At 37.5% G+C, this 27,764-nt stretch overlaps 1 protein-coding gene across 8 annotated transcripts in view; it reads left to right on the top strand.

Moving 5' to 3' along the window:
* Positions 1-27,764, top strand: part of PCDH15 (protocadherin related 15) — a 716,117-nt gene that overhangs the window by 389,997 nt on the left and 298,356 nt on the right. For all 8 annotated transcript variants that reach the window (XM_087871772.1, XM_060682279.2, XM_060682278.2 and 5 more), the window contains 2 exons: positions 1,171-1,331; positions 16,338-16,493. In XM_087871772.1, coding sequence (XP_087727898.1) covers positions 1,171-1,331; positions 16,338-16,493 — 317 coding nt within the window. The remainder of the gene's footprint in view (positions 1-1,170; positions 1,332-16,337; positions 16,494-27,764) is intronic.

Here is a 27,764-nt window from a genome sequence, read left to right as displayed (position 1 = left end):
TATCTATCTATCTATCTATCTATCTATCTCAATCATCTTGATATCATGCTATCCAAATGAGCCATGCTCATATTGCTTACACAACACATGGAATCTCAATGGCAGACTGTGGGCCAATCAGTTTTTTAGCCTGGGAAATCAACCTGCACGAATTACTCTAAAACAATAAAACAAAGATGCAAAAATGTTGTTTCTTTTAATTGAAATGACACATTTCAGCTGAAGAGAATATGTCTTTGGGCAAAGTTTAATAAGAGCTGTTAATTTGCAGTTTACAATACTTTGTGCATCGAATAACTAGAAAGAATAAGCATCAGGGGTGAAATCCAGCAGGTTCTGACAGGTTCTGGAGAACCGGTAGCAGAAACTTTGAGCAGTTCGGAGAACTGGCAGTGGAAATTTTAAGTAGTTCAGAGAACCGGCAAATACCACCTCTGGCTGGCCCCAGAGTGGGATGGGAATGGAGATATTGCAATATCCTTCCCCCAGGAGTGGGGAGGGAATGGGGATTTTGCAGTATCCTTCCCCTGGAGTGGGGTGGGAACGGAGATTTTGCAGTAGCCTTCCCCTGCCACGCCCACCAAGCCACGCCCACAGAACCGGTAGTAAAAAAAAATTGATTTCACCACTGATAAGCATGCACGAATCTAAATGAAATTATAATCCAGGGAAGGGAGCAGTTTGTTGATGCTTCAGTTCCCTCATATGTTTGATCTCAAACCTCTTAGTTCAGGGTCAGACACTGGGCCACAGCTTGCCAGAAACTGGGCCGTGCAAATAAGCGAAGCCCATTTTCAGGATGCAGGTCGTACGCGAAACCATGTCCCCTCCAGTCCGCGGCAAAATCTCTCTCCACAGAACCAGTCTTTGGTGCCCAAAGGTTGAGGGCCACTATCTTAGTTTATACTTCAGTGAATAAGGTTCTCTTGCTGGGTCTATTGAATAAATGCTATTACTCCTTGTGTTTGTCTTTAATACATATGGCTTTGATGTGGCCATTTCTGTTCTTGTTGTTGTTTTAATGTTAAGTTATTGATGATAATTGACTGTATTTTAAGCAGGCAAACTCATCACAGGTCAGTGTAGCATATGGCAATGATCGATTTGATGTTGTACTTTCTCAGAATTGTATTTCACTTACAGATGCGCCTTCCCTGCTTTCTGTTTCAGGCACAATCTTGGTAGACAGCATGTTGATCAAAGGAACAGCAGGAGGACCTGATCCCACTATTGAACTCACATTAAAGGATAACACAGACTACTGGGTCATTTTAGATCCTATCAACCAGAGACTTTATCTCAACAGCACTGGACGAGTTCTGGACAGAGATGTAAGTTGGTTTCTCCATCACTCATGAACATGAGTCTTCTTTTATATTAAACTTCTAGTTCAGGATTTATTTATTTTTTAAGTGAGTAATGAAAATGGGAAATGCACATTTCTGTTTTTTATTTACTATGAAAGAAATTCCAATGAGCTCTTCTAAATATGTTAAATTGTAGCCATAGTAGGTGTCCCAAGCAGTGGGTGTAAGTAAGCATTCTATCAAGAAGATTTATATATTCTTGGTCATATTCAAATTGGTATAATTTTTATCAAACGGCATAAATGACTTGAGTCATGCAATGGACTAGGCCTTAAACTTTCATTACAAATGATAGTGTCGGAACTCATTCCAAATCACAAATAAGCAAACTGACTCTTACTTGTGCATTTAATTAATATACTAAGAATTGGGTAACCATATTGATGCAAGCTGTGTACCATATTTTTCGGACTATAAGACACACTGGTGTATAAGACGCACCAAGATTTCGAAGAGATAAGCAGAAAAAAAAATTTTTTTTGCCCTCCCCGGCCCCCAGGAGCACTCTGCAGGCCTCTCAAACCCTCTGTGTGTCCCGTTTTTGCCCTCCCCAGCCCACAGGAGCACTCTGTAGGCCTCCCAAAGCCTCTGTGTGCCCTGTTTTTGAGAAAAATGGGATGTACGGGGGCTTCGGGAGGCCAAAAATGGTTGTATTCGGTGTATAAGACGCACCAACATTTCCACCTTCTTTTAGGGGGAAAAAACTGTGTCTTATACTTTGAAAAGTATGGTATGAGGTTTTTTTTAGTTTTACCATTTGAGCTTTTATATTAAAAAATTGTTTTTTAAAATGTTTTTAAATTTTATATGCTATGTTTTATCCTGGCTGTACACCGCCCTGAGTCCCGCAGGAGAAGGGCAGTATAGAAATATAATAAATAAATAAATAAATAAATAAATAAATAAATAAATAAATAAATAAAAGCAAATAAGCTAATGATTTCAGTTTAGTAAGCTAAAAGCAAATATTTAAGGGGGTTGTGGCCATTTTTGCCTTAATGGTTGGATTTCAAAGCATTGAAATTAGGGTAGAGCAACCTTCAAAGGCCTGTTTATATCCTGTCAGAGCTCCACTCAAATCCCCATTTGGATACTGGCAGAGTATTAAAAAGGCACACTACAACAAGATTCCGGAATGGAATCATAATGTAAATGTTAAAGGGACAACTTCTTTCTTGAGAAAGTTAGCAACTGTTCTGGTATATACTAGGAGAAAAGTTCATGATCAATCATAAAACGCTTTTAGGGCAGTTGTTAAAAGTTTTGCTCTGGCCCTATAACATCTCTGTTCCTTAAATTCCTTAAATTTTTAAGCGCACCCAATTCATCAGCTGTTAATATTCTGAGTATCTGCATTTAATAATATCAACAGTAATAATAGAGTTAAGAAAGACAGAGTACGTATTAAGAGTGGCGGGAAGACCATAGAGAGAAAATTACTTGGTTATAGCGCCACAACTTCCAAGGAAAGAGGCAACATACTCCAGAGAATGGCCCATAGCAAGAAACTGCATGTCCAGAACTGGATAGTAGTAAGAGGAAAAGGTTCAAGATAGCCACACTCTAGAATGTTCCTAGATATACTGTATTTATTGGGTTAGAAGGTTATAACTTTAGTCCAGCAAGATTCTGCTTATTAGGTACAAGCAAATAAAGATCTGGACTCCAGTGGAACTCACTATCATTTCTGGGCCTTGAGCAGGGGTGAAATGCTCCCAGTTCGGACCGGATCACCCAATCTGGTAGTGATGGCGGCGGGTGGTTCGGAGAACCGGTAGCAAAAATCCCTGCGCCCCCCTTCCCATGCCCAGCTGAGCCGCGAGATCATCAGAGGCTGTTTTTTTAACTTTTAAAAGCATTTTTTCTACAACCTCTTTGGCCGAAAAAATGCTTTTAAAAGAAAAAAAAAACAGCCTCTGATGATCGCACAGCTGGGATCGTCAGAGGCTTCTAAAAGCATTTTTTTCTGCAACCTCTGCGGCCAAAGAGGTGGTAGAAACAAAAATGCCTTTAAAAGCCTCTGGCGATCCCAGCTGAGTTGCCTGATCGTCAGAGGCTTCTAAAAGCATTTTTTTTCTGCAACCTCTTCAGCTGAAGAGGTTGTAGAAAAAATGCTTTTAAAAGTAAAAAAAAAAAAAGTTGGCCACGCCCACTCAGTCACATTACCCCCCCTCCCACCAAGTCACGTCCACAAATTTTAGATTTCACCCCTGGGCTTGAGCCTGACATCTGCTGAGGTTGTTGCTTCTGTTAGAAGTGGTACTGTTTTCTGGACTGATTGACATATTTCCAGCAGTGTTGCTCATGTATCTATTGTAGTATGATATATGTGAAGACTTACCCTATGCTTAATTGGTTTCTCACCTCGAAATAATGAAAACTATGAATTCAGTTTCCACCACTTGTGACTGAAAGAGGCTCTAGTAGAAAGAAAGTGAGTTGAGAATATATGTGGTTCCAGGGCACTATTCCCCCCCCACACCAGTCTAAGATATAAAAATAAAGTAACCTGATTATAAATGATATAAATGTGATGCACCTTTGAAGAATGGTTGTTTTATGAGTGAACAATAGTTTCCAAATATAGGATGTCATCTGTATCTAATTTTTGTGAACAGCCTGTAATACAACTTTTTAGAATTATTTGATTACCTACTTGCATTTATGAGTATAAATGCAAGAAGCCAGTATATTGTGAGTTCTGTATAGCTGTAATAATATTATTGATGTCATAAATTCATGATATAAAAAGTAAATCTAACAAGTACAAGGCAATAGCAATTTTACTAAGGGGAAAAAAAAAGAATTATGTCTATTATATCCACTATCTATTCAAGCATATTATTCTTAGGTAATTTTCATTTCATTAGGTAGCCAGGATTAATCCTGGACCTTGAATCTGTTGTACAACAAATAAAGAAGTTCCCAAGAATACAAGGTTGATCAATATTACATTGTTGTTTGTATGATATAAAGAAACTCATTTAGAAATTGAGTTGAAATGTGAAAACATAAATCTTCCCATAAGCTTGAAAGCAAGCATTATTTGTATTAAACAATCTTAACAGCATCCAACTCATTAGCTATTAATATTCTGAACATTTAATACAACTTAATAAAATTAGCAGTAGTAGGGGAGTTAAGAAGGTTATGGTACATATTAAGAATGGTGGGAAGACTCAAACAACAAAACAGAAAAATAAGAATAGTTGTTGCTGTATCCTGGAAGCTTAAAGAAAAAAGAACAGCTGTCGATTTCTCATTTGCCTTAAAAATGAAATAATAATTTTGTTTTTGTTTACCACACCTTGCTTGATTGCAATTTGGTTGAGCTGCTGATGGCCAAATAAATTTGCTTGGATGAGGGGTAATCTTGCCACAGACGGCTAATTAGCGGCACCTCTTATAAGAGATGTGTTTACAAATCATAAACTCGCACAGAATAAATTGTACTGGAGGTGGTTCTGTGAAATGTTTGTAAAAATTGCTTGTAGTACAAATGTTCACTTCTTCAGCCTCATCAGTGCCTTTTACTCATATTATTTTTATGAGCTTCCATGGGAAATGTTCACCTACATGCCTGGTATACATGTTGCACCATTGCAATGACATCTCTTTAGCTGTTTCTGGACTTTACAAAACAGAATTAGTCAGTATTAGTGTAATACAGGTCCTTGAGTTATGACCATTTGTTCAGCAACTATTTAAAGTTACAGTAGTTCTGAATGAATGTACTTATGTCCAGTCCCAGGAGTTAACAGCCATTGCAGCACCCCTGCAGTCATGTGATTGATGTCAGCACTCCAAACTGCATTAGTTCCAGTGCTGACATAAGGAGGAGAAGAGGGGGCAGCTGGCAAGAGGACGCTTGACTTTTCACCTACTTATTTTCTCTGAAGATAATATCCCCTAGGAAATGGGATGGGAGTGGGGGGACATTCCTGGGAGCTGAAGTAGTAGATATGGGGAGAGTGATTTAGAAGATGGCCAATGAGATGCAGAGAATTGGGGAACGGAAAGGGAAGGTTTGGGGTCAGGAAGTCAGTGTTGGCCACGATATAATCGGGGACAGATTGTCGTGCTTAATAAATGAAAGATTTCATCAAAGCCTATTTGTTTGGAAATGCAATTTTATTTGAGACGACACTGAAACCTGACAATCAAAATGTGAGGACTTGGCAGGTTCCCTACACTTACAACCACAGGGGTACTTCAACTCCCCCTCCCACTATAATGGTATGTTATTATTATTATTATTTATGCAATTTATATGCCGCCTTATCTCCGAGGACTCAGGGCGGCTCACAACAGTAAAAATGCATAATTCCTCATTAAAAGCAATATAAAATTAAAATTCTAATTTAAAACAATTTAAAATTCATTAAGCCACCCACCTCCCTCAGTCCAGGCTGCGGAAGAACCAGGTCTTCAAATCGCGGCGGAACGAGCGAAGGTCAGGGGCCATCCGGAGCTCCAAAGGAAGTTGATTCCAGAGGGTGGGTGTGCCCACAGAAAAAGCTCTCCCCCTGGGGGTCGCCAGCCGACACTGTCTGACCAACGGCACCCTGAGGAGGCCCTGTCTGTGGGAACGCACCGGGTGATTGGGGATTGTTGCTGGCTGCAGGGGGTCCGACAAATGTGAGAAAGACCTTTGGAGTCTGGATAAAGAGACACTGACTGATGATAAAAGACAATATAGTCCATGATAGTGGGCAGGGCAGGAGGCTTAGAAGAGGCCCTCTTTAGTTTCTAGACCTGTAAAAGAGAAGTGGGATTGTACTTTCTATCTTGCAAAAAGTCTATCAGTGGAAGTACAATAAAGTAGAATTACTCATCTGATTGTATTACCTATCTGGTTTGTCCTGCAATTGTAACATACACTTAACCCCTTCATTTCTGCCCTTTTGGCCCCCTATACCCCAGGGCCCCTGCCACTCTATATTTTGCTACCCTCACCTGACTTTACTGTCCTCTTGCTCCCACTGCTAACCAAGCATTCCTGGCCTGGCCCCTTGCCATGTTGTTGACTACATGAGCCTTCCCCCCCTCCACTCCCAAGGTCACCCTTGGTCAGCATCTACCTTGTGAAGGACCAGGCCAACTATCCCTCTAATATTGGCAGACAAGTACAAATCTTCCTGGAAAATGGTGATCTGAAAATTTCTGTGGTTTGTCCAGTGATGCCATCTTAACCTTAGAGTCAGACCAGACTAGATTAGGGGGGTAAAACTCCAGACCCGTGGGCCAGATCCGGCCCACAGGGTGCTTAGATCTAGGCCATGAAGTCACCCTGGAAACAACAAAGGCCCAATGCAGGGCAGCAAGAGCCTCAGAATGCAGGGTAACAAAGATACCAAGACTGAGGTTTTTTGCTGTGGTGCTGGTCTGGTCTGGACCAGGTTTGGGTTGCTAGGGCTGCTGAGGTATTGCTGAGGTACTCAGAAGCACCCAGAATCCTTAAGTAGCAAGTCGCTCCAGAACTACGAAGTTCTGGGACTGCTTGCTGCCTATAGGGAAGGAGACAGAGATGGGGTTGAATATATATTGCGGAGATACATGTAGTTACTTCTGAGTAGTTCTTTATTTGTTGTTTGCCTATAGACAGAACTCTTGTCAGACTAAAACAACTGTCTGCATAACTACTAGATACGGGTGTCAAACTCGCGGCCCACAGGCCAGATGTGTCACGCCTGGCCACACCCTCGTCCAGTGTAGCAAAGAGGGGAAAAAAATTGTGATATGTCACGTGACGACTCAGTACGATGCAAGTCTGACACCCCTGTACTAGATATATTTTGTGAACTGCTGGTGGAGGAGGCTTCTTTTCTCTCTTCCTACATACCAGGAAATTCCAAGCTCCACTGTCTCTTTGCTTTCTGGGAAAGAGGCCATAATTCCTGCAACTCTAGATTACATTTCCCCACAGAACCGTTATATAAACTCTGAGCAGGTGTTTTGCAGCCTCGAGGCAGTGATGAGAATAACCAAATTTCCATTGATTCAAAAAGGCAGAAAGAAAAAAAAAAGCCTAGAATTTAAACTCTGGAGCAGACAATATTTTCTTCCTGTATAGGAAGAATTTTCTGGATGCATAATTGTAGATGGCTCAATTCTTATTGGCAGGAAAGCAACGGCTTTGGGCTTGTCATGTCTTTGAATTTCTGCTGTAACCCAGTTTCATAATGTGATAAAGTGTCTGTATAATTGAGATTTTTTTTTAATGTGCCTGGCAAAAACACTCTGATGACAATGCCCATATGTTTTCATATCGTGTTTCTTCCCTTTCTGCCAACTTCACAAACAATGTCTCCCTGTGTAATGCTATGGTGATACTTCAGCTCATAAATGCTTGTTCTTTTGTTTTTGTCTGAAAAACAACAACCCTCTAGGACATTTCAAAATACATTAAAAAACCCTAGTATTTTATTACACTTAGGGAATGAACAGATATATTCAAGAGTTTCTCCGTCTGACAGCGTAATTTGTACAATTCTATTCTCTCCAGAAAAGCAGCCACATTGTATATTTGTACACCATAACCAAAGGAACTACTAAGCAATTCAAAAGGTTTTCTGCCCTCTGGCCACGCCTGCAGCTTCTGTCTTCTGTTCAATCATTTTCCTTATTTCCTTATCTTTCTTTGGGTTTCGGGCCCCCAGGACATATATTGTATTTTTCAGTGATCCGATGAAGCCCTGAAGCATCTAGGTTTTGAAGCAAAGCTCCATCCCGCTGATTTTTTATTTTATTTTATTAATCTATTTTTAAAAGAACTTTACTGAATGTTTTTAGAAGACAAGCTTTTAAAACCTTCACTATTCATCTTTATTTCAAGAGCAAACCCGCACATTTCAATTTGACTTGAACATTGTGTTCAGTGGCAGAGAGAAATTAGAACCAAATGCACTATAAGAGAATGTGCTTTCTTATGGAATGGTAATTCAATAAATAACGGGAAAGCGAGAATAACATAAATGTAAAATTTTTAAGGAAGAGATTCAAAATAATCAGGATAAGTCTGATTAAGCCAATAAATCCCAATTTCACTCTTTAGAAACTTAGTCAGCCTAAACATCTAAGAATGAGGTATTTGGATTCAAGAATTATCTCAATGAAATGTAGTGTATCATGTGGAAGCAACAAACAGGTTATTATTTTTATTCATTCATTCATTCAACAAATGCATATGGATGCTCATTTATCACTAGAACTCTAGACAGTAAACAGAATAATAAAAACAACAACAATAAAAGTCAATTAAGAGAATCACATTGAGGCAGTATAGGAAATAGCTTACGAATATATCTCATACACTCCACACTGGGCTCCTTTAAAAGTCCCTGGGTGAAAAGTCACATCTACAACAGTCTTCTGGAAGGTCAACAAGGTTGGAAGAATTTAAATCTTGGGGGGAAGGAGGAGGGAGAGTGCCACAAATGCCATAACATGAAAGGCACACTTTCAAGGTCCCACTGAGTGACATGCTTCACCAAGGAGGCCTTAGTATGCCCTCTCTATTAGCTCTAGCAAGACGGGCAGAAAACATACAGTAGTGGCCAAAATTGTGGAAACCTTTTGGGAAAAGTGTATTTTTGAGGTTTGATGGCTAATAATACCACTTCTTTTTGGAGTTTCAAGATAATCATATTCCACTGCTGGAATGGCCTGGGAATATCCCAGACCTTAACCCAATTGAAAATCTATGGAGCCAATTAAAGAAACTTTAGTCGCGACCCAGCAATAAAACCCAATTAACAGAAGCAATCATTCAATCTTAGTTTCACATTATAACAGCTGCAGAACTAAAAGACTTGGTTCACTCCATGGGAAGACATTGTAAGGCCATAATTCATGCTAAAGATTGCCCAACTAAGTATTAACTGACATGGTGATAATTTTTGTGTATCTCATTTTTTCTATGGTGATAATTTTTGTATATCTCGTTTTTTCTATGTGTTTCACTTTTCTTCTTTATACTATAATTGCTATTCTAATAACAAATCCTTCATAAGAGTTATTGCATTACATTCTTGATTAAATTATCTTTCCATTGATATATAATTTTATGTGTACTACCCCCAAAAAAAGTGGTGTTATTAGCTAGTTTTAGAAAATACACTTTTCCCAAAAGGTTTCCACAATTTTGGCTACTACTGTAGATCTGTGGTGGGTTGCCCCCGGTTCGGACCGGTTCTATAGAACCGGTAGTAAAACTAGAGAGAGGCTTCGCCCACCAACCCCGACATCATCAGAACACTTCAGCACATGCCCCATTGTGAACCGGTAGTAAAGGTAAGTAGAACCCACCCCTGCTGTAGATGCTCCCATAATCCTATGTAGGGCTTTAAAAGAGAGAGAACAGTACCTTCAAGTGCATTTGGAAGTCTTCTTGCAACTCAGTAAAAGTATAGCTTTTATGACTGAAACGGGGGCCATTTAACTTGCTATTTTTTCATACCACAAACAACCTTCTAAAATTACCATTTTTGTGACCTTAGAAACCCTGCATTCAGAAACTGGGAAAATTTTCAGATTAAGTAAGTGCTCTACTACCAATCTATCTTTCGTAATGCTTTATGGAAAACTGTGTTAAGTGCCATCGTTTGAATGCAATTTCATATAGCTGTGTTCCAGAATAAATATTATTGTTCTGGAAAGGAATACAAAAGAACAAACCAAAGGATCAGAGACAGAAAGATGTATGTTGAAGATTTAGGGATTTTTTTTTTAAATGAAGTTGAGATGGGATATGATGAAGCTTTGTAAAATAATGGGCATTGTAGAAAGAATAGAGAGAAAATGTTTCATTCTGGTATTGAATTAGAAATTGAGGTGTGGTAGGTCAGGGCTGTTTAAATGATGTTTCTTTTCATGCAAAGCAATACATTCTATAATACATTCGTAATAGTGTGATGGAAAGTTGTACAAATGAAGGAACTTGACTCTATAAAGAAAGGATATCTGTAAAAAAACTTTACATTAAAATTTAGTATCAGTTGTTGCTGAGCAATTAGCATGTTTGTTTTTCTACTTTCCTAATAGTATTCCCAGATGTATCACAGCAGGCACTACTGAGTAAACAAATCTGGATTTGATTCATCTTCGTTTTTATCTATTGGGTCTTTTGTGCTTTTCTTATACTGTTTCTGTCAGTAGATATGTAATCAGATTAATTAAAAGTTCTCTAGGAATAACATTGTAATTATTATAATTTATAATACAAATTATTATAAATAATGGAAGAAAAACCTTTAGATTGGAATCTATCTTGGTTTGAATTTGTGATGCTACAGTTGTCAATGTCGCGACAACCATGACCTGGATGACTCAGAATCTCCATATACAATTGTCAATGTTGACAAAAACTCTTAATCTTTATGAATTCATCATAAAGCTATAACTGTAATTGCTATTTCTTTCTGTCTCAACAAACCTGAAAATAAAATTAAAAACTTACTTGAGTGCACAGATTTATAATCCTGGCTGACTGTTGAATCACAGTTAACATGAAATAGGAAATGGGTCTCTTCCCAAAGCAAAAAGCTTATACATTATTTTAGCTACACAGACAGAGAAGAGGCAATGACCTAATTCACACATTTTGCTAAGTTGTGATGCTTCTTTGTTATAAACCAAGAGAGGAGATAATTTTAAACATTACTAGAAAATTACAAAATCCAAAACTTCTCAGCTAAAAACAGAATAGGTAAACTGCCATCCCTGGCACTGACTCAGCCTTGTAATGTTTCCTAGTCTATTTAGTTGGGAATTTCTTCACTTTTCTATCAGCCATGATAAAAAACAGAAAGGAAAAGGGGTTGGAATTTCCTGCCTAAACACAGATTTTAATAAATTAGTTCCCACTCCTGAAATGCAAGAGGCAGTTGTGCAATCAAGCAGTCTTTCATGCAGGGATGTTTTTAATGAGGAATGCCACCAAATATTTGGCTATAAAAAGAGTTTGCTCAGAAATATAGGGAAACAAGAAAAGGCAACAACCACAGGATTCCAAATGCTCTGTAAGGGGCCTTTATTAAAGCATGAGGAAGTTGAATATAGGCAAACGTCCACCAAGCACTAACTATTCTTTCTGCACAAATCAGAGATGGTATTCAGCAGGTTCTGACCAGTTCTGGAGAACTGGTAGTGGAAATTTTGAGTAGTTTGGAGAACCAGTAAATACCACCTCTGACTGGCCCTGCCCCCACCTATTCTCTGCCTCCTGAGTCCCAGCTGATCAGGAGGAAATGGGGATTTTACAGTATCCTTCCCCTGGAGTGGGGTGGGAATGGGGATTTTACAGTATCCTTCCCCTGCCATGCCCACCAAGCCACACCCACCAAGCCACACCCACAGAACTGGTAGTAAAAAAATTTGAATCCCACCACTGGCACAAATGCCTATGATAGCATGATTTTCCCACCAGTATCGGATACAAACCTCCAATGAATTTCACAGCTGCCTAGAAAACAGCTCAACAACACAGTAAAAAAAATTATATGGCTAAGGAGCGTGAATGCTCATTTCAGACTAAATGAATACCAGCACACCATAGATAATCGCAAGGAGCAACTGGAACAAATCATGACCCCAAAACTCACAAAAATGCTGACAACCACCATCAAGAGTACCTGTGCAAGACAAGCTGGAGAAAGGAAAACTAAACTGTAAATCAAATCGGTCAGCTTAAACCCTAAAATATCCTTCAGAAAGGTATTGGAGGAGATGGCAGGTCTCAACTATAACCTAGACAATGCTAATCAGTTAGAATTTTTGCAGCATTTAAAACTACTGGGTATGCGACAGAGACTGAAACATAAGGCAAACAATCGTACCACAGATCAAAAGAACACAGAAAAGGCACCAATGATGTTACCTAGGTGGGTAATGAAACATCTGCAAGACAACAATCAAGCTCAGGTTACAACAAGGACTCCATACTTCAAACCTGAGCTATATATATATTCTATTCTATTGGAATGAATGGGAATCGTCTTCTATGGAGGTGCTGGATTTTTGTCATCATGACTACTTGGATTTAAATCTTGGAAGTGTGCTAGTTCTATATCAGTGTTTCTCAACCTTGGCCACTGGACGATATGTGGACTTCAACTCCCAGCTCTGCTAGCTGGGGAATTCTGGGAGTTGATGTCCACACATTGTCCAGCGGCCAAAGTTGAGAAACACTGTTCTATATCGTTATCTCTATAAAAATTTGGAAGGATGAATAATAACTTTATGACTTTTAGGTGTTATTTCAATGTAGGCATTTTGCTTGGGGAACTTGTCAGTTTTTTTTCGTCACCTTCTTTGCCCTCAACTCCCAAGAGAAGGCTATCTCACTTTCTTTCAAAACCTGGAATCTATCTTCCTTTGGCAACTGCAAGATGTTGGGCTCATTTGCTCTCTCTTTGCCAGTTTTCTCTGTGCTGCTGCTGTACTAATAACTGACTTTAGATCTCTGAAACTAGATTTACATTTTATGTTTTACATTCATATATTGTATATGTCATATACATCGTATACATATGTTGTATACTTTGAACATTGCCGTATATGATCTGGGGATGGATTTTTCTTTTGGGGGTTATTGTATGTTTTAATGTAACAGTTTGAGTTGTGTGACCTAATGTCAATAAATAAATTACAAATCCGTGCCAATGTTGTACAGCAATTTTGCTAACCAGCTGCAGTATTGGAATTTTGACTGGTTTCCAAGCTGTAGCAAAAATGAAAATCAATGGCTTTAACTTATAGATTCTAAAGTTTTTTTAGGCCATCTTATGTCACTTTTATTATCAGATTTGTCCTCCAACACAACCAAAATTCACCTTAAAAAAAAAATGAATCCCTTTATTTGATGGTTCATAGTCTGGATGACTACACTATATTTTTGGGCAAAAACACCCATTTTTCCTCCCCAAATAATAAGCAGAAATAGTTCAGAGTTAGAAAAGCTCTGGTGTTTCACTTGATATTTTCAGCATCTCATTTAGAAGTCTTCTGACTTCTGGAACAAAGTGATTGAAGAACTGTTCCTGAAAAAAAAAAAGTGTTGACATAGACCATATCGTTTGTGAATCCATGCTGGCAGTTGATGCATAATGCCTTTTAACGCATTCTGAATAATGTGACTTGCCAACAGTGACTGACATTAATCTATGCAATGGGATGGCATTTGCACAAAGTAACAATGTGATCCATTTATATCCTGTTGATTTTTTTTACATCTAAATGCCGGAATGTTCTTGAGAACCTAATGTTCGAAGAAACCAGTCTCTTTTGCATTGTAAATTTTGACAGTAGAATGCCTTCATCATTGAGGAGTTTGTTTAAGCTTTTCCTATAAGGCAGTATCTCTTCCCTTGCTCCTCCATAGTCAAAGGTTTATTGACAAAGTGTTTGTTAATGATTGCACTCCATTTATAAAATTACCAAAGCCATCCATCATTAGCTTTAAAACTTATTTTCACATGGTCAGTCTATTTTTGTGCACTTTAACACTCTAATGCTTAACATAAGAGCCGAGATGGCGCAGTGGTTAGAGTGCAGTACTACAGCTACTTCAGCTGACTGCTAGTTCAGCGGATCAAATCTCACCGGCTCAGGGTTGACTCAGCCTTCCATCCTTCCGAGGTGGGTAAAATGAGGACCCAGATTGTTGGGGGCAATATGCTATTTAGTATACTGTCTTTGGTGTAAGCCGCCCAGAGTCCTCGGAGAGTGGGCGGCATAGAAATATGACAGACAAACAAACAAACAAACAAACAAACAAACAAACAAACAAACAAACAAACAAAATTTTCTGCACTCTTCCATCGAGTGTTTCACCTGGATCCATTTTTTTTTTCCTTCTGACAATCTCAGCTTTTTATCTGGTAACATTTCTCTCATAAAGAAACCTACCTTTTGTTAAGTTTTACAAAAAAACTGTTTGTTCCTTAGCACAGCGGTCCCCAGTCTTTGTGGCTTGGCAGTCCGGCTGGGAGGGAGGTGAAAGGGGAACCAGGCCATATGAGTGGTGGGCTGACGCATGAATGTGCATCTCCACTCATGCAAGAAAGAACAAAAATATTTTACAAAGGGATGGAAGGCCTGAAGCAGTGCAAGATATCTACCCCATTGCATCTGTTTGCAAAAGTGTGTAGAAGAGAAGCCTTTGGGGGCACGGTTTCATGCTCCTTCAGACTCATCTAGGCTGCCCAATGCTCCAAACGCAGATCAGATGTCCTGCACAAGCGAAGCTGAGCGGGGTACACTTGCCCCACTCAACCTCTTCTCTCACCGCTCCACTTTTGGAATATCAGAGGCATGAGACTTGGTGGCCCAATGGGGGGGGGGAGGGGAACCAGGCCACGTGATTCGCAGGCCGGTGCGCATGTATGTGCATGCAGCTCCACTCACAAGTGATAAAAGAAGCCTTTGGGGCACTGTTGCACAAGTGGAGCTGTGTGCACACACCGGCCTGCCTCTCACATGGCCCAGTTCCGAATAGGCCATGGACCAGTGGTGGATTGCTTCTGGTTCAGACCGGTTCGCAAGAACCGGTAGTAAAACCGATGGGAGGCTCCGTCCACCACCCCGGATGTCATCATAGGTGATCTGTGCATGTGATCCCGTTACGAACTGGTAGTAAAGGTAAGTAGAACCCACCCTTGCCATGGACCAATAGTGGGGGATTGTGGATCCCTGCTTTAGCACCATACTCTTTATACATACAGTATGTAATAGGTAGTTCTGATCTAATCTACTCTATTTATTGCTTTACACTGAAATTTATTTTCTTTTTTAGCACACGCCCCCATCCCTTAAAGCTATGATTTGTTAAGTGCTATAATATATTCACACAAAACAATATAAACAATGCTAGAGGTAATCTCTGACTTAACAACCATTTATTTAGTGAGCATTTCAAATTAGAACAGCATTGGAAAAAAGTGACTTATTACTGTTTTTCACACTTAATGACCATTGTAGTATCCCCATAGTCATGATAACTGGCATTCATTACTTCATATGATCTAATGAAAGATACACACCATTTTGAATTCAGCAACCTTCTGACATGTTTTCCTTTCCCCAATTTTTCAGCCTAGCCTACAATATTTCCAAAAATCTCAATTTTCAAATAATAATCAGGTCTTACTCTGCTTAGGTTTATTCCCCCCCCCCCTTTAATTCCTATAATATTTAGCATCAATGGGTGTAAGGGAAGTTTGCCTTCTGATATAATTAATATTTGATGAAACAGAAGATAGATTAATCTCACTTATATTATTTAAAAATAGACCTGGTTGTATTTGAATTTATTATTTTACAATTAGTTAAAGGCAAAACGTGATCTTGACATTTATCTGGATTTAGCCTACAGCTTCTGAACTATTGTAGTGATTATCTTATATTAAAATACATTGTATATGTCTATAATATCAGATGTACTGCAATACTTATATCTGTTGTTCAGGCACATAACCAGATACTAAGTGTAACTTTTATGGACTAACTACAGGTAGTCCTCAGTTTACAACAGTTCTTTTAATGACCATTTGAAGTTACGGTATTGAAAAATGGTATGAAAAAAGTAATTTATGACTATTTTTCACACATACGACCATTGCAACATCCCTAAGGTCATATGATCAAAATTCAGACACTTGGCAATTGATTGATATTTACAATGATTGCAGTGTCCCATGTTACCTAACACCTGCAGTGATTCACTTAACAACCAACAAGAAAGGTCGTAAAAAGGGGCAAAACTCAATAAATGTCTTGAATTTTTGGGATGAATTGTGGTTGTAAGTCGAGGACTACCTGTACATATACAGATCTGGGAACAAGCCCAATGAACTAAATTAGCTTTATTCCTCATGATGGAATTAGAGAATTGCATCCTACAATATTTATAGATACTTGGAAAAATACTTAAATGTACTTATAGTTTTGTGGTTTTTTTTTTCTCTTTTGCAGCCACCAGTGTCCATTCAGTCTATTGTAGTCCAAGTCCAATGCATTAATCGAAAAGTAGGAACTATTATCAACCATGAAGTTCGGATCGTGGTGAGGGATAGAAATGATAACTCTCCCCAGTTCCAGCAAGAACAGTACTATATTACAGTGAATGAGGTGAGGTTTTTTTAAAATTCATGCTATTACTACTATTTATTTTCATTTTTCTGATAGAGTAGAACTTAGAACGTAATGCATTTCCACATAGCAACTTTATTTCCTTAAGTAACACACTGCAGTTCAGGTTACTTACTCATTTCCATTTGATTTTGAAAAACTTGCTCCAAGCAGAATACCCAAATTAAATATAAAAGTAAATCTAAACCTACACACGCAGAGCATATTGCCATAATTATATAAAATAGCGCAACAAAAAAGAACTCTGAACAATCTAAGAGCAAGATGAAAATGAAATGTGATGAAATCTTGATTTAACAGACCATTTGGGAAGAAAGAGGTATCAAACACGAATATTGGTTAAATCTGAATTTACATAATTGCATAACGTATCATTGGCATCGTTATTTGATTTACATCATTGGTGGCAATGTACGCCATTTGCTTAACAAATGGTGTAATTAAGCAAATGATGTAAAAGTTAAAGTTAGATTTATAAGCAGCCCAAGATGGCATGGATTAATCGACAAGGAAAAACACCTTCTGACTGCAAACATTATTGTTAATTGTAACAACTTTTATGTGGATACATCTTTAGAACAAGCAAAATTAATATATTTGCCAAAGTAAGTAATTATTCATCTCTATAAAATGTTAAACCCATTTTTTTTTTTTAGGAAACATAGAACATGAATGAGTGATTGGATTATGTAAAATGCAAATTATACATATTAGGACATAAGTATGGTATTTACAGTCCACACAAATACACCTATATACACATAAAAACGCACTCATAAATAAAAGCTGCTAATTCCTAACCTAATTAAATATTTTATTCTGGTCCCTCTGATCAATTCTATTTAAACCTTTTGCTCTACGATTCAAATAATGTGATCAAATTCTGTCATGTAATATATTCAGATATGCGGTAGTTTGATTGATAAATCTGTTACTGAATTAGCTAATCAATATCAATTTTATGAATCCGAGTGCTTTTTTAATGGACTGGTCATTGAAAGCAATTAAGATTCTGATTCTGATATAAGTGCCACCAAGTATATCAGTTCTCCAGATTGCTTCAGAATCAGAGGACTTTATACATAGAGCCACAATGGCGCAGTGGTTAGAGTGCAGTACTGCAGACTACTTCTGCTGATTGCTGGCTACCTTCAATTTGGCAGTTCAAATCTCATCAAGGTTGATTCAGCCTTCCATCCTTCCAAGGTGGGTAAAACTAAGACCCAGATTGTTGGGGGCGATATGCTGACTCTGTAAACCACTTAGAGAGGGCTGTAAAACACTGTAAAGTGGTATATAAGTCTAAGTGCTATTGCTATTTTCTGGGACTGAACTCTAAACTCAGATTTTATCTCTTGCATTAAGATCTGTCAAATGGAGACCCATAGAGCTGAGGTGTAACTATATTATCATCCTTTTTGTTCCATTTTACAAAAGGACCAATCTGTCCATTCAGCTTGTTCAAATAGTATGGTACAGGCTGGAAGCATGCAAATCAAATTGAATTGGCCAAGAAGATCCTATGGGAGGTGTTATTATAAAAACTCCTTGCAGCCATTGTTGTCTTTTATAGGACTATTATTACAGTTTCTGAACAAGTATTTCCTATACCAGTTTGGAACCACATTCACCATTAGCTGTGATTTTGAATAATCATCAAGTTCAAGATCAATTAACACCAGGAATTTATCAAAGCGGTGGATTTGTATGCAGCTCTTCTGAGGAAAAGCTGCAGCTGCAGGACCAGGTTTCTATCAGGCATTATGCCTAACCTGACTAGTTGGCTCAGTGGTTAAGACACTGAGCTTGTCGATCAGAAAGGTTGGCAGTTTGAGGGCTCCAAGGTCCCTTCAAACTTTGTTACTGTTACTGTCCCTTTAGAGAAAGGCAATCCCATTAGAATTAGAGGCATACCATTTCTGGACCCAGGGGTTACCAATTCACAGGGTTTTTTCCTTCTCACGTGAGGCTAAAGTTTATTGGATTCCCTTGTTCCCATTACGGCATTCAAATATTGATCCAACTCCACTATCATACCTGACTCTGGTGACAGGCAGAAAAAGCGCTGAATGTCATCAGCGTACTGGTGGCACTTAATCCCCAATTCCCAGGGATTTCACCGAGAAGCTTTATATAGACATTAAAGAGCTGTATTTAAAAGAGCTATCTTTAAGATAAAGAGCAGTTACATCCAGGAAGATAAAGAACATAGTGGGAAAAAAGTTCCACACAACCTTTAAAAGAGCAAAGAGACAACGCTTGAGACAACTAGATGGGTGTTATGGTAGCTCTGCCTGCCAATTGATAGTAAGCTGATCCCCACCCATCCACCCACCCCCAGCTTTTATTGTGAAATCTCACAAGAACCAAGAAATCTTGGACATTATAAGATACAACTGTCCTAATCTTGCAATAGCCAGGAGCCATTGCAAGGCCTCTTCATTGTTCATGCTGACAGGAAAGTCCCAACTTCCTTATGGCAGTCTCTCATCACATCAGAAGAGTAGATGAAACTCTGTCTCCCATGTACTTTCAATCCAAGTTGATGTTTCTTCTCTTGCAGTTTTCCAAAATCATCATGTCAATTAGGAGCTGATCTTTTGTTCCTTTCCCGTTTGGGCAGTTTCCTTTCTGCTCAGGTAGACAAATCTTGTTTTCAATTAGATGCTGTCGGACTGCATCAGCTCCCACACCAGTTAGCCTTTTGAAAGTTGTTGGTAAGCAGGTAATTGGCCTGTAGTTGTCTGGTGCTATCCCTTTTGTTGGCTCTTTCATTATCAGGTAGGTAGGTTTTGCCAGATGTTAACCAGTCATCAATTCCACCTACTTGAAGTATGTTGTTAAATTGAGAATGAGTGTTTGCAGACCAGTTAGATATTTAAACTGAAAACTTTGCAGTTCATCTTCCTTTGGTGCTGACCAACTCTTAGCTTCCTTACTCGTTTCTTCATCATTTCTGATGTTATTACAAGTTATTTCAGTTCAGCATTTCTTTTTTTATTCTTATCACCTCTTTTATGCAAGCTGCATTCTTGTTGTATTTGTGTTGGATTGTTGTATTTGTGTCTGGTCTCAGAGTTGCACTATTTTTTCTTTGACTGGTTCATTGCATTCTCTCCATTAATAGATTGGTAGAGATGTTTCTGATTCAATTGATATTGGAGATTCTGCCTATAGTGTACAATTTGAGCTTCAGATTTCCTGATCATCTTGGCTCTTCTTTGCTTCCTTAATCTTCCTTGTTTCTTGATCAGTTATTCTTTTATCTTCTTGTTCTTCAGATTCCTTTCTTTTCTTTCTTTCTTTCTTTCTTTCTTTCTTTCTTTCTTTCTTTCTTTCTTTCTATCATCTATCTATCTATCTATCTATCTATCTATCTATCTATCTATCTATCTATCTATCTATCTATGTATCTATCTATCTATCTATCTATCTATTGTAGTTTGGTTTCATCTAATCTTAGCATGTTGATCTTATTTTCCAGCCTGATCTTCTATTTTGGTGGTGTTTGTCTTTTTTTTTTCTTGTTTGTTGATATAGCACCCATGACATTCAGTTATAGCTAGAGCTATGTTGTGCATTAGTTGGTAAGTTTCTAATGCTACTCATATTTGATATTACAATTTCTTTGCCTAGATAGATCTTTTCAGTTCTTCCAATTCTGCTTCTATGAATATTTCATTTTGTATTAAAATTGATATTGATCTGCTAGCTTTTGTTCTGATATTTCTAATTGTGAATGTAGTTCTTTCTAGAACTGGTGCATCGTCTTCAGATGTCCTCTTCTGTAGTTGCCTGGTGCTGTTCTTTATTGGTCTTCACTTGTAATAACAGATTATTATTATTTGTTTTCAATCTTTGTATATTTATAATGGGTAAATTAATGGATTCTAGTATTCCTGTAGCTGCTGGCCCTAGTTGCTCAGCAAACAGTCCTGATTCTGGAGCCCATTTGTCACCAGAAGTCCAGGAACTCCAACATCTAGCATGGTTCTTGTTGATCTGGGTGATGACTAATCCGGTATGAGTTTCTGTAAAATATGTCTCCCTATATTATTGACGGGAGAGATATTCTTTGTCTGGCTCCTCTAATTGGAACTGTCAAGTATGGTTGAATTTCTGCCAGAGCTCTCTTCCCCAGAGCACACAAGCCCCACAACCACATCAAGATAGTGCCTCAATGGCAGTTCTTATTCTTATTATCATAATGTGTTCACAACAATGGGAAGTCATAACTGCCAGTTGTTTAACTGATGCTGGCTTTCATATACGTCAATTGCTTCCTAAGAACCTACTATATATCAGTATAATATATGTGCAAATCCAAGCAGCGTGGCCTTTTTGCAATGGACAGATGGAAATTTTGTCAATTTATAGATTCTCTAAATGCCATCCAAGTTTTTGTATATGGCCCCCAGTTTGCCAATAACTCTGTGGAAAGAAGAGGGAGACCCTGGGTGGCATAGTTAAGAAAGTGATCTTTCTTAACTTAATTTAGCACTTATCTAGTGCTAAATATTAGTTATTTAGTGCTGACAGTTAATTGACTAGATTCTTGTGTATAGACGTGGACAATAAATCTTCTGAACTGGACCTTAACATGATTCTTTGTGCCTGACAATAACCATTGGAATCACCGTGGCCAGTTTATACCATAATCTTCCAGTTTTGATTTTCAGATCTTGATACTTTGTGATCTCCTCCAATTATTTCTCTTCTATTAGCCCTTAGTATTGTCACATCAATTATACAGACTTTCTACTTTTCAACCATGTTAAATCCGGTGTGCTACGATCCAAAGGTTTATCAGTTTGTCATCAGAAAAGTCACAATATTTTAAACGACTCATTTTCAACTAATTTTTCAACTCTATGTTCCTACCAATTTTTCATTGCTGGAACATGATAATTTTTACAGATGTTCCAGTGAATCCATAACGCAGGCCACCATGTTATATTGTTGCTTATAATCGAGTTGTGTGAGCTTCTTGCATTATCTGAGAAATGATCTACTGTTTCTTCTACTTCTTTGCATAATCTGCACTTCGAATCATTTGATGATTTTTCAATACTGGCCTTGAATGCCTTTATTTGAATGGCTTGCTCTTGCACAGCCAAAATCAAGGTTTAAATTTCTTTTTTTAATGTTCCAGTTGTAGGCCATTGCCAGGTTTTATTTTTATCCACTTTCCCCTCAATCTGTTCCAGAAATCGACCATGTAATTCTTTTCCTTGCCAGCACTCTGTTCGTATTTTTATGACATTATTTTAATATTCACTTTCTGTATATTTAGTGTGTTCCAATTTTTAACTTGCACCAGTGCTTGTTCTTGGCTGTCTTTTACATAATCAGCCAATGCACTATGGAGATGTAATGAGTAGTGAATTGTCACCAGTTTTTGAGCTGAACTGTCCAGTTCAGCATGTCTCCAGTTAATAATTAAGCCGTGTATCATATTACATCACAGGTATGTCCCAGCAATTGATGCTTCTGATGGTGTTTCCATAGTTCAGTTTTAACTTTAGCAATTTTTTTACTCTTTGGATATATTCTTTATTAATCAAATTTTTAACTTGTACATCCTTATATATTATCTAAATGTAAAATGCCCAGATACTTGTAAGCTTTATCACAATGGTTCCTGCTGATTTCACCTTTCAGCATCTTAATTCCCTTCTTGTTTGTGATTTTACCCAATTTACTGCTACGATACCAGATTTATGTAGGCCAATTTCCACTGCTATATCTGTGCTAAAAATTCAGATTTTGTCAGTGACTGGATTTTGATTTCTGATTTTCTGCAAAGCTTCAGATCATCTATATAAAGCAAATGTGAGATTTTAGTATCTTTTGCAGCTTGCTAGCTAAGATTTATTTTCTCCAATATTATTGAAAGTGGGATGATGGCAATGACAAATAATAAGGGTGAAAATAAGTCCCCCTGAAAAATGCCTATCGTAATGTTGACAAACCCCTATTTTTTTCATTCCCAACCACCAATTATGTCTTCCACTGCTTCATTTTTTCTATAAAACCTAGAATTTTTACTGACAGTTGTTTCCAAACATTTGATGATACAACTCTGTAGTAATGATCAATCCAGATATATGTAAATTGATTTATCAGCTTTTGCAAATCCCCAGAACCATTTTATCATTCAGAAGTTGATCTTCATTACAACTGTCTTCCCTTTTATTTCTTTTTTGTTCAACTGGGATGATGCTATTTCTTTTAAATATTTTTTTGATGTTGTCTGCTATTATGCCTATGAGTAACTTATATACAGTATAGTAGGCAAGCATATTAATGGCCTGTAATTTCCTGGTGTTATTCCTTTCTCTGGGACTTTTTGAATCAGATATATTTTTCTAGTTATTAACTACTCACTAATATCTCATTTATGCAATATTTCAACAAGCTGTTAAGCTATAGTTGGAGGTAAGCTAGTCAGATATTTGAGCCAAAAAGCAATCAATCAATCAATCATTTCCTGGAAGTGTCCAGTTTTTTATCCTTTTTACTTGGTATGTAACCATTTCTACTATTATTGGGTCTTCAGTTTGATTTTTTACTAAATTCACACTGAATTAATCTTTTATCCATCCGGTATTTTTATTAAAGTCCATACACATTTCTCATAGATCTTTTCAACCCTAGATGGTCCTTTTGGTTTAGTTTTCTATTTTCCTAATTCCAATTGCCATTTATAGTTTGATAGAATAACCTGTCGTCTGATTGAAGTAGCTGATTTTGCTTAAATTGCATCATTCATGTTTATAGTGTTCAATTTTCCCAGCTATTGCTGTCATTTGTTGCTGTTAGATTTCCAAAGCTTCTTCAAATTTTCTGGTGCTAAGCCAATATGGTTTTTTTTTTTTTTATTAGGCTTATCCTGATCCTTACATTTTTCAGTTTTTGTTCTTTCATGTTTTTTAAATTATTTGCATCTGATACTAATTACTTCACCGTGGCCTCCAGTATGATCCTCCGCTTTGGAAATGAATATGATTTTGCTTTTAGTTTTCTAATTTTTTTAATACCCAGTTCTTCTGTAACCCTCACTGCTGCTCTGTAGGCAAGCCATTTAGTCTGTTCAATAGATGCTATTTGTATTATTTTTATTATATACACAACAGTGTGAAATCACTGCTGGCGGTTTTTTAGCTGGAATGAAGGCATTGGCATTCACAGTGAGTTCTTCCCAAGAAACTAGGGTGTTATAATATATTGGTATAATATATGTGTGGATCCAAGCTGTGGGGCCTTTTGTATTGACATCTATTATTCATTGCTTTAATTAAAAAAAATAACAATCACAGGAGTGGTGGGTGAATTAAATCAAGCTTGATGGATATATTTAGCCAGTGTATAATTATTGTAAAGATAAACAATTGGATAGAAGGTGTCTGTGATGTATTATTTTCTATATTGGGAGATTATCTATTTTTTTAAAAAATAATACAATATCGTTGTTCCTGTTGACTTTATTTGGTGTTGGAAACACACAGGTTGATAACTGGTGAATACATGGATCTTTGAAATCTTCTTGGCAGTGGTTTCCAGAGGATGCTTTTGCATTTTCAGTTCTGGGTTCTCTGGTAGTCACCCATACAAATAGTGACTATGCTCAATCCTTCTTCACAGCCCAGATAACGTTAATAGATAATATTATATTAGACTATTATAACTTATTTATATTTAAGTGCTAATTACCCTTATGCATGCTTAATATTTGACATCTTTGAACAACCTATAATTTTCAAAGTAAAAATAAATCCATGGGCCCTAAGAAATGGTTGAACAGAAGTTGGAAGACATTCATTCTAGCTGCCTAGAATGGACTTCCACTGATGGTTAGAATTTAGCTGAAAGATTTGAATTAGCTTTAGCAAATCACAAGTTGGACAGGGTTGTGATACACAAAAATGTGCCTATTTTTTTCCCCTTTAAAAATGATTGGGCTGATTTCTGCATTGTTTCTGATAAAAGTTTATCACTAATAATTTATCAAAGGAACAAATGTGCAACAGTCTAGGAAACAAAAGCTTAACAATCATGCATACAAGCAATAATAATAGCAATAGTGTAAAGATATGTCATATGAGGAAAAGTTAAAGTGATTTATTTTATTCAGCTAGGTGAATATAATACCTTTTATTGACATGTTTTTAATAGTCTATTGGATCATTGATGCTTTTGGTTTTTTAAAAGAATTGTATTAGGAGGAGAAAAATTCATTCATTACTGATTACACTGATCTGTATCATATATCATATATATCATAATACAGTATATCTAAAAGGTAACTTTAACAGTCTTTGATGTGTTTTGAATAACAAAAACTATTGGGGAAGTTATTCAACATTTTAGGCAAAAAATTGATGAGTGTATTTAGCTCTTGTAAAAATTAAAATATTGCATGCAAGCAGAGATCTCTTCTAATGTTACAGGAAATGTATGTATTTCTTCCTTTCTTTGAAACCATCTTAACTAATAAAATAAGCATAATTTTTGTAAAGCCTTCTCCTTTTGTTGTGATGGTGTTTCCTTTTCTGTCATAAATAGTACTTATATTTAGTTTACGCATCAATTCTGGTGATAATTATAGATTAAAGTAATCTATAATTTACTTTTCTTTATTTTCAAGCAATTTTTATCTTCTTCACAATAGTTCAATAACTACCGTAATTGCAACATGCAAAGTAGTGGCATATTAGTGCCACTAGTAACATAGTAACAATGTTCCTTACTAAGCCATATCTAAATAACGAATGTATGTTCAGAGTACGAAAATAATGATAGCCTCCAGAGGAAGCTAGATTGATACATTCTAAAGGTGACTTGTGAAATCCCAGTATTTCATATATGGATTTTTATTTGTTTTGATTTTTATTTTATTTGCTGGATTTAAATCTTTCTTTTCCTCCAGCAGTTCAGGCTCCTTCTTTCATCCTTGCCCCATATCAACACTCCTAAAATTTTCATTTTAGGCAAAAAAGATATTTAGGCAAGAAAATAAAATGCACAGGTACAGTATAAGTGGTACCTCGCTCAATAGTAGTAACTGTGAGAGGGATCTTGGAGTCCTAATGGACAACCATTTAGATATGAGCCAGCAGTGTGCAGCAGTTGCCAAAAAAGCCAACACAGTTCTAGGCTGTATAAACAGAGGGATAGAATCAAGATCACATGAAGTGTTAATATCACTTTATAATGCCTTGGGAAGGTCACACTTGGAATACTGCATCCAGTTTTGGTCGCCACGATGTAAAAAAGATGTGGAGACTCTAGAAAGAGTGCAGAGAAGAACAACAAAGATTATTAGGGGACTGGAGGCTAAAACATGAAGAACGGTTGCAGGAACTGGGTATGTCTAGTTTAATTAAAAGAAGGACTAGGGGAGACATGATAGCAGTGTTCCAATATCTCAGGGCCTGCCACAAGGAAGAGGGAGTCAAGCTATTCTTCAAAGTACTGAGGGTAGGACAAGAAGCAATGGGTGGAAACTAATCAAGGAGAGAAGCATTCTAGAACTAAGGAGAAATTTCCTGACAGTTAGAACAATTAATCACTGGAACAACTTGCCTCCAGAAGTTGTGAATGCTCCAACATTGGAAGCTTTTAAGAAGATATTGGATAACCATTTGTCTGAAGTGATGTAGGGTTGGGCTAGAAGACCTCCAAGATCCCTTCCAACTCTGTTATTCTGTTTTCTGTTTTTCATTGGAGGACAGGAGATGATTTGGTTCAAAATCATCCAATGGTTTTTGTGGCTCAGAGTGGACTTCAACCTGGAATTCCAGGATGCTAATTTGACACCTTAGTCCAGGGGTGTCAAACTCGATTTCATTGAGGGCCACATCAGGGTTGTGTTTGACCTCAGGGGGCTGGAGTGGATGTGGCCAGGGTGGGCAAGGCCAACTCGACATCACTCATGTCAGGGGCGCCTGTGGTAGCCCAAGTGCTTTGCCACAGAAAATAGGCTCCCGGGAGCCTCCAGTAACCCTCTGCCAGCGAAAATGGAGCTAGAGAGGGTTTCTGTTTTTGGCTGTGATGGCCTCTTGCAACCCTCTGCCAGTGAAAATGGAGTTCACAGCACTCCTGAGCTCCTTTTTCGCTGGCAGAGGCACCATGGGCCAGTCCTTCGCTGGTTCCAGGGCGGCCCCGCGGGCCAGATCTCACTGCTGGGCATTGACTTTGGCACCCCTGCCTTAGTCACTATTTTAAAATATCTCTTTATCCAGGTTCTCTATTAGAAGCTGGAATTGTTTGTTTCACTATGAACGTATGGGAACATTAATGCCTTTGGACAGCTGTCTTGTAGAATAGCTACATATTCAGCTGCTGCAATATTTTCCTTAGTTGCATCCCCAAGGTACTTTGTAAAATTGATAGGTTGCTTGTTTTTTATATAGGAAGGTAATAAACTGAACAAAAAAAATACTTGAGACTACAATTGAATGGAAGGAATGGCCTAATGTAAGCAGAATCTGTATTATACCATTATAAACAGATAGACACAAATGCATTCATGTTTCAGTTATAAAGAATTGTTTACTTGATAGCTCAAAAATCTTATAATTGGACAAATAATGTAAGACTATTTTTCATTACTGAAGAACTTCAATGTAACTATTTTTTTAAAAAAAAATCTATTTTGCATAAGTAAGACTAATGTCAGTCTTACTTTAACAAACAGATATTGAGCCAGAAAATAAGCAGGAGAATAACTCAGATTAAATGAATTTGACTTCACTTAAATTCACTTAATGGTCATTATAAAATTCACTTAACAATCACAATCATTGAAAAATTGGATCCACTCATGTGACTGCCTGAACCTATGACCATAATGACTTGCAACCAAAATTTTTGTCCCTATTATGTTTGTAAATTAAGGACTCCCTATACTGACCTATAATAAAAACCCTATATAACTTGGCCTCAAGATACTTCAGGGCTATTTTCTCTATGTAGAATCTGCCCATTTTTTTTGTATAGCTGGATACAGATGTTATGGATTCCTTCATCCTGGAACATTGTCATTGAAGTGTGGATGTATGAGTGGAGCAGCCCAGAATGAGACTTTTGGATGCTCCTCTTCCTTGGAGATGATCAATAAATACATGGTATTCACAAGCTTTTGAGCTGGATTATTTATCTTTGGTTATGGAATTGTTAAAATGTGATGTGCCGGTGCCTGGAGGCTGTGAGGATCTGGATGGGAGTCAACAGGCTCAGACTTAACCC

Source organism: Pantherophis guttatus, chromosome 6 (genome assembly GCF_059756535.1).
Source record: "Pantherophis guttatus breed Tessera chromosome 6, ASM5975653v1, whole genome shotgun sequence".
Lineage (NCBI taxonomy): Eukaryota > Metazoa > Chordata > Lepidosauria > Squamata > Colubridae > Pantherophis > Pantherophis guttatus.
The sequence above is the reverse complement of the archived record's forward strand: the minus strand, read 5'-3'. Positions and strand labels throughout refer to the sequence as shown.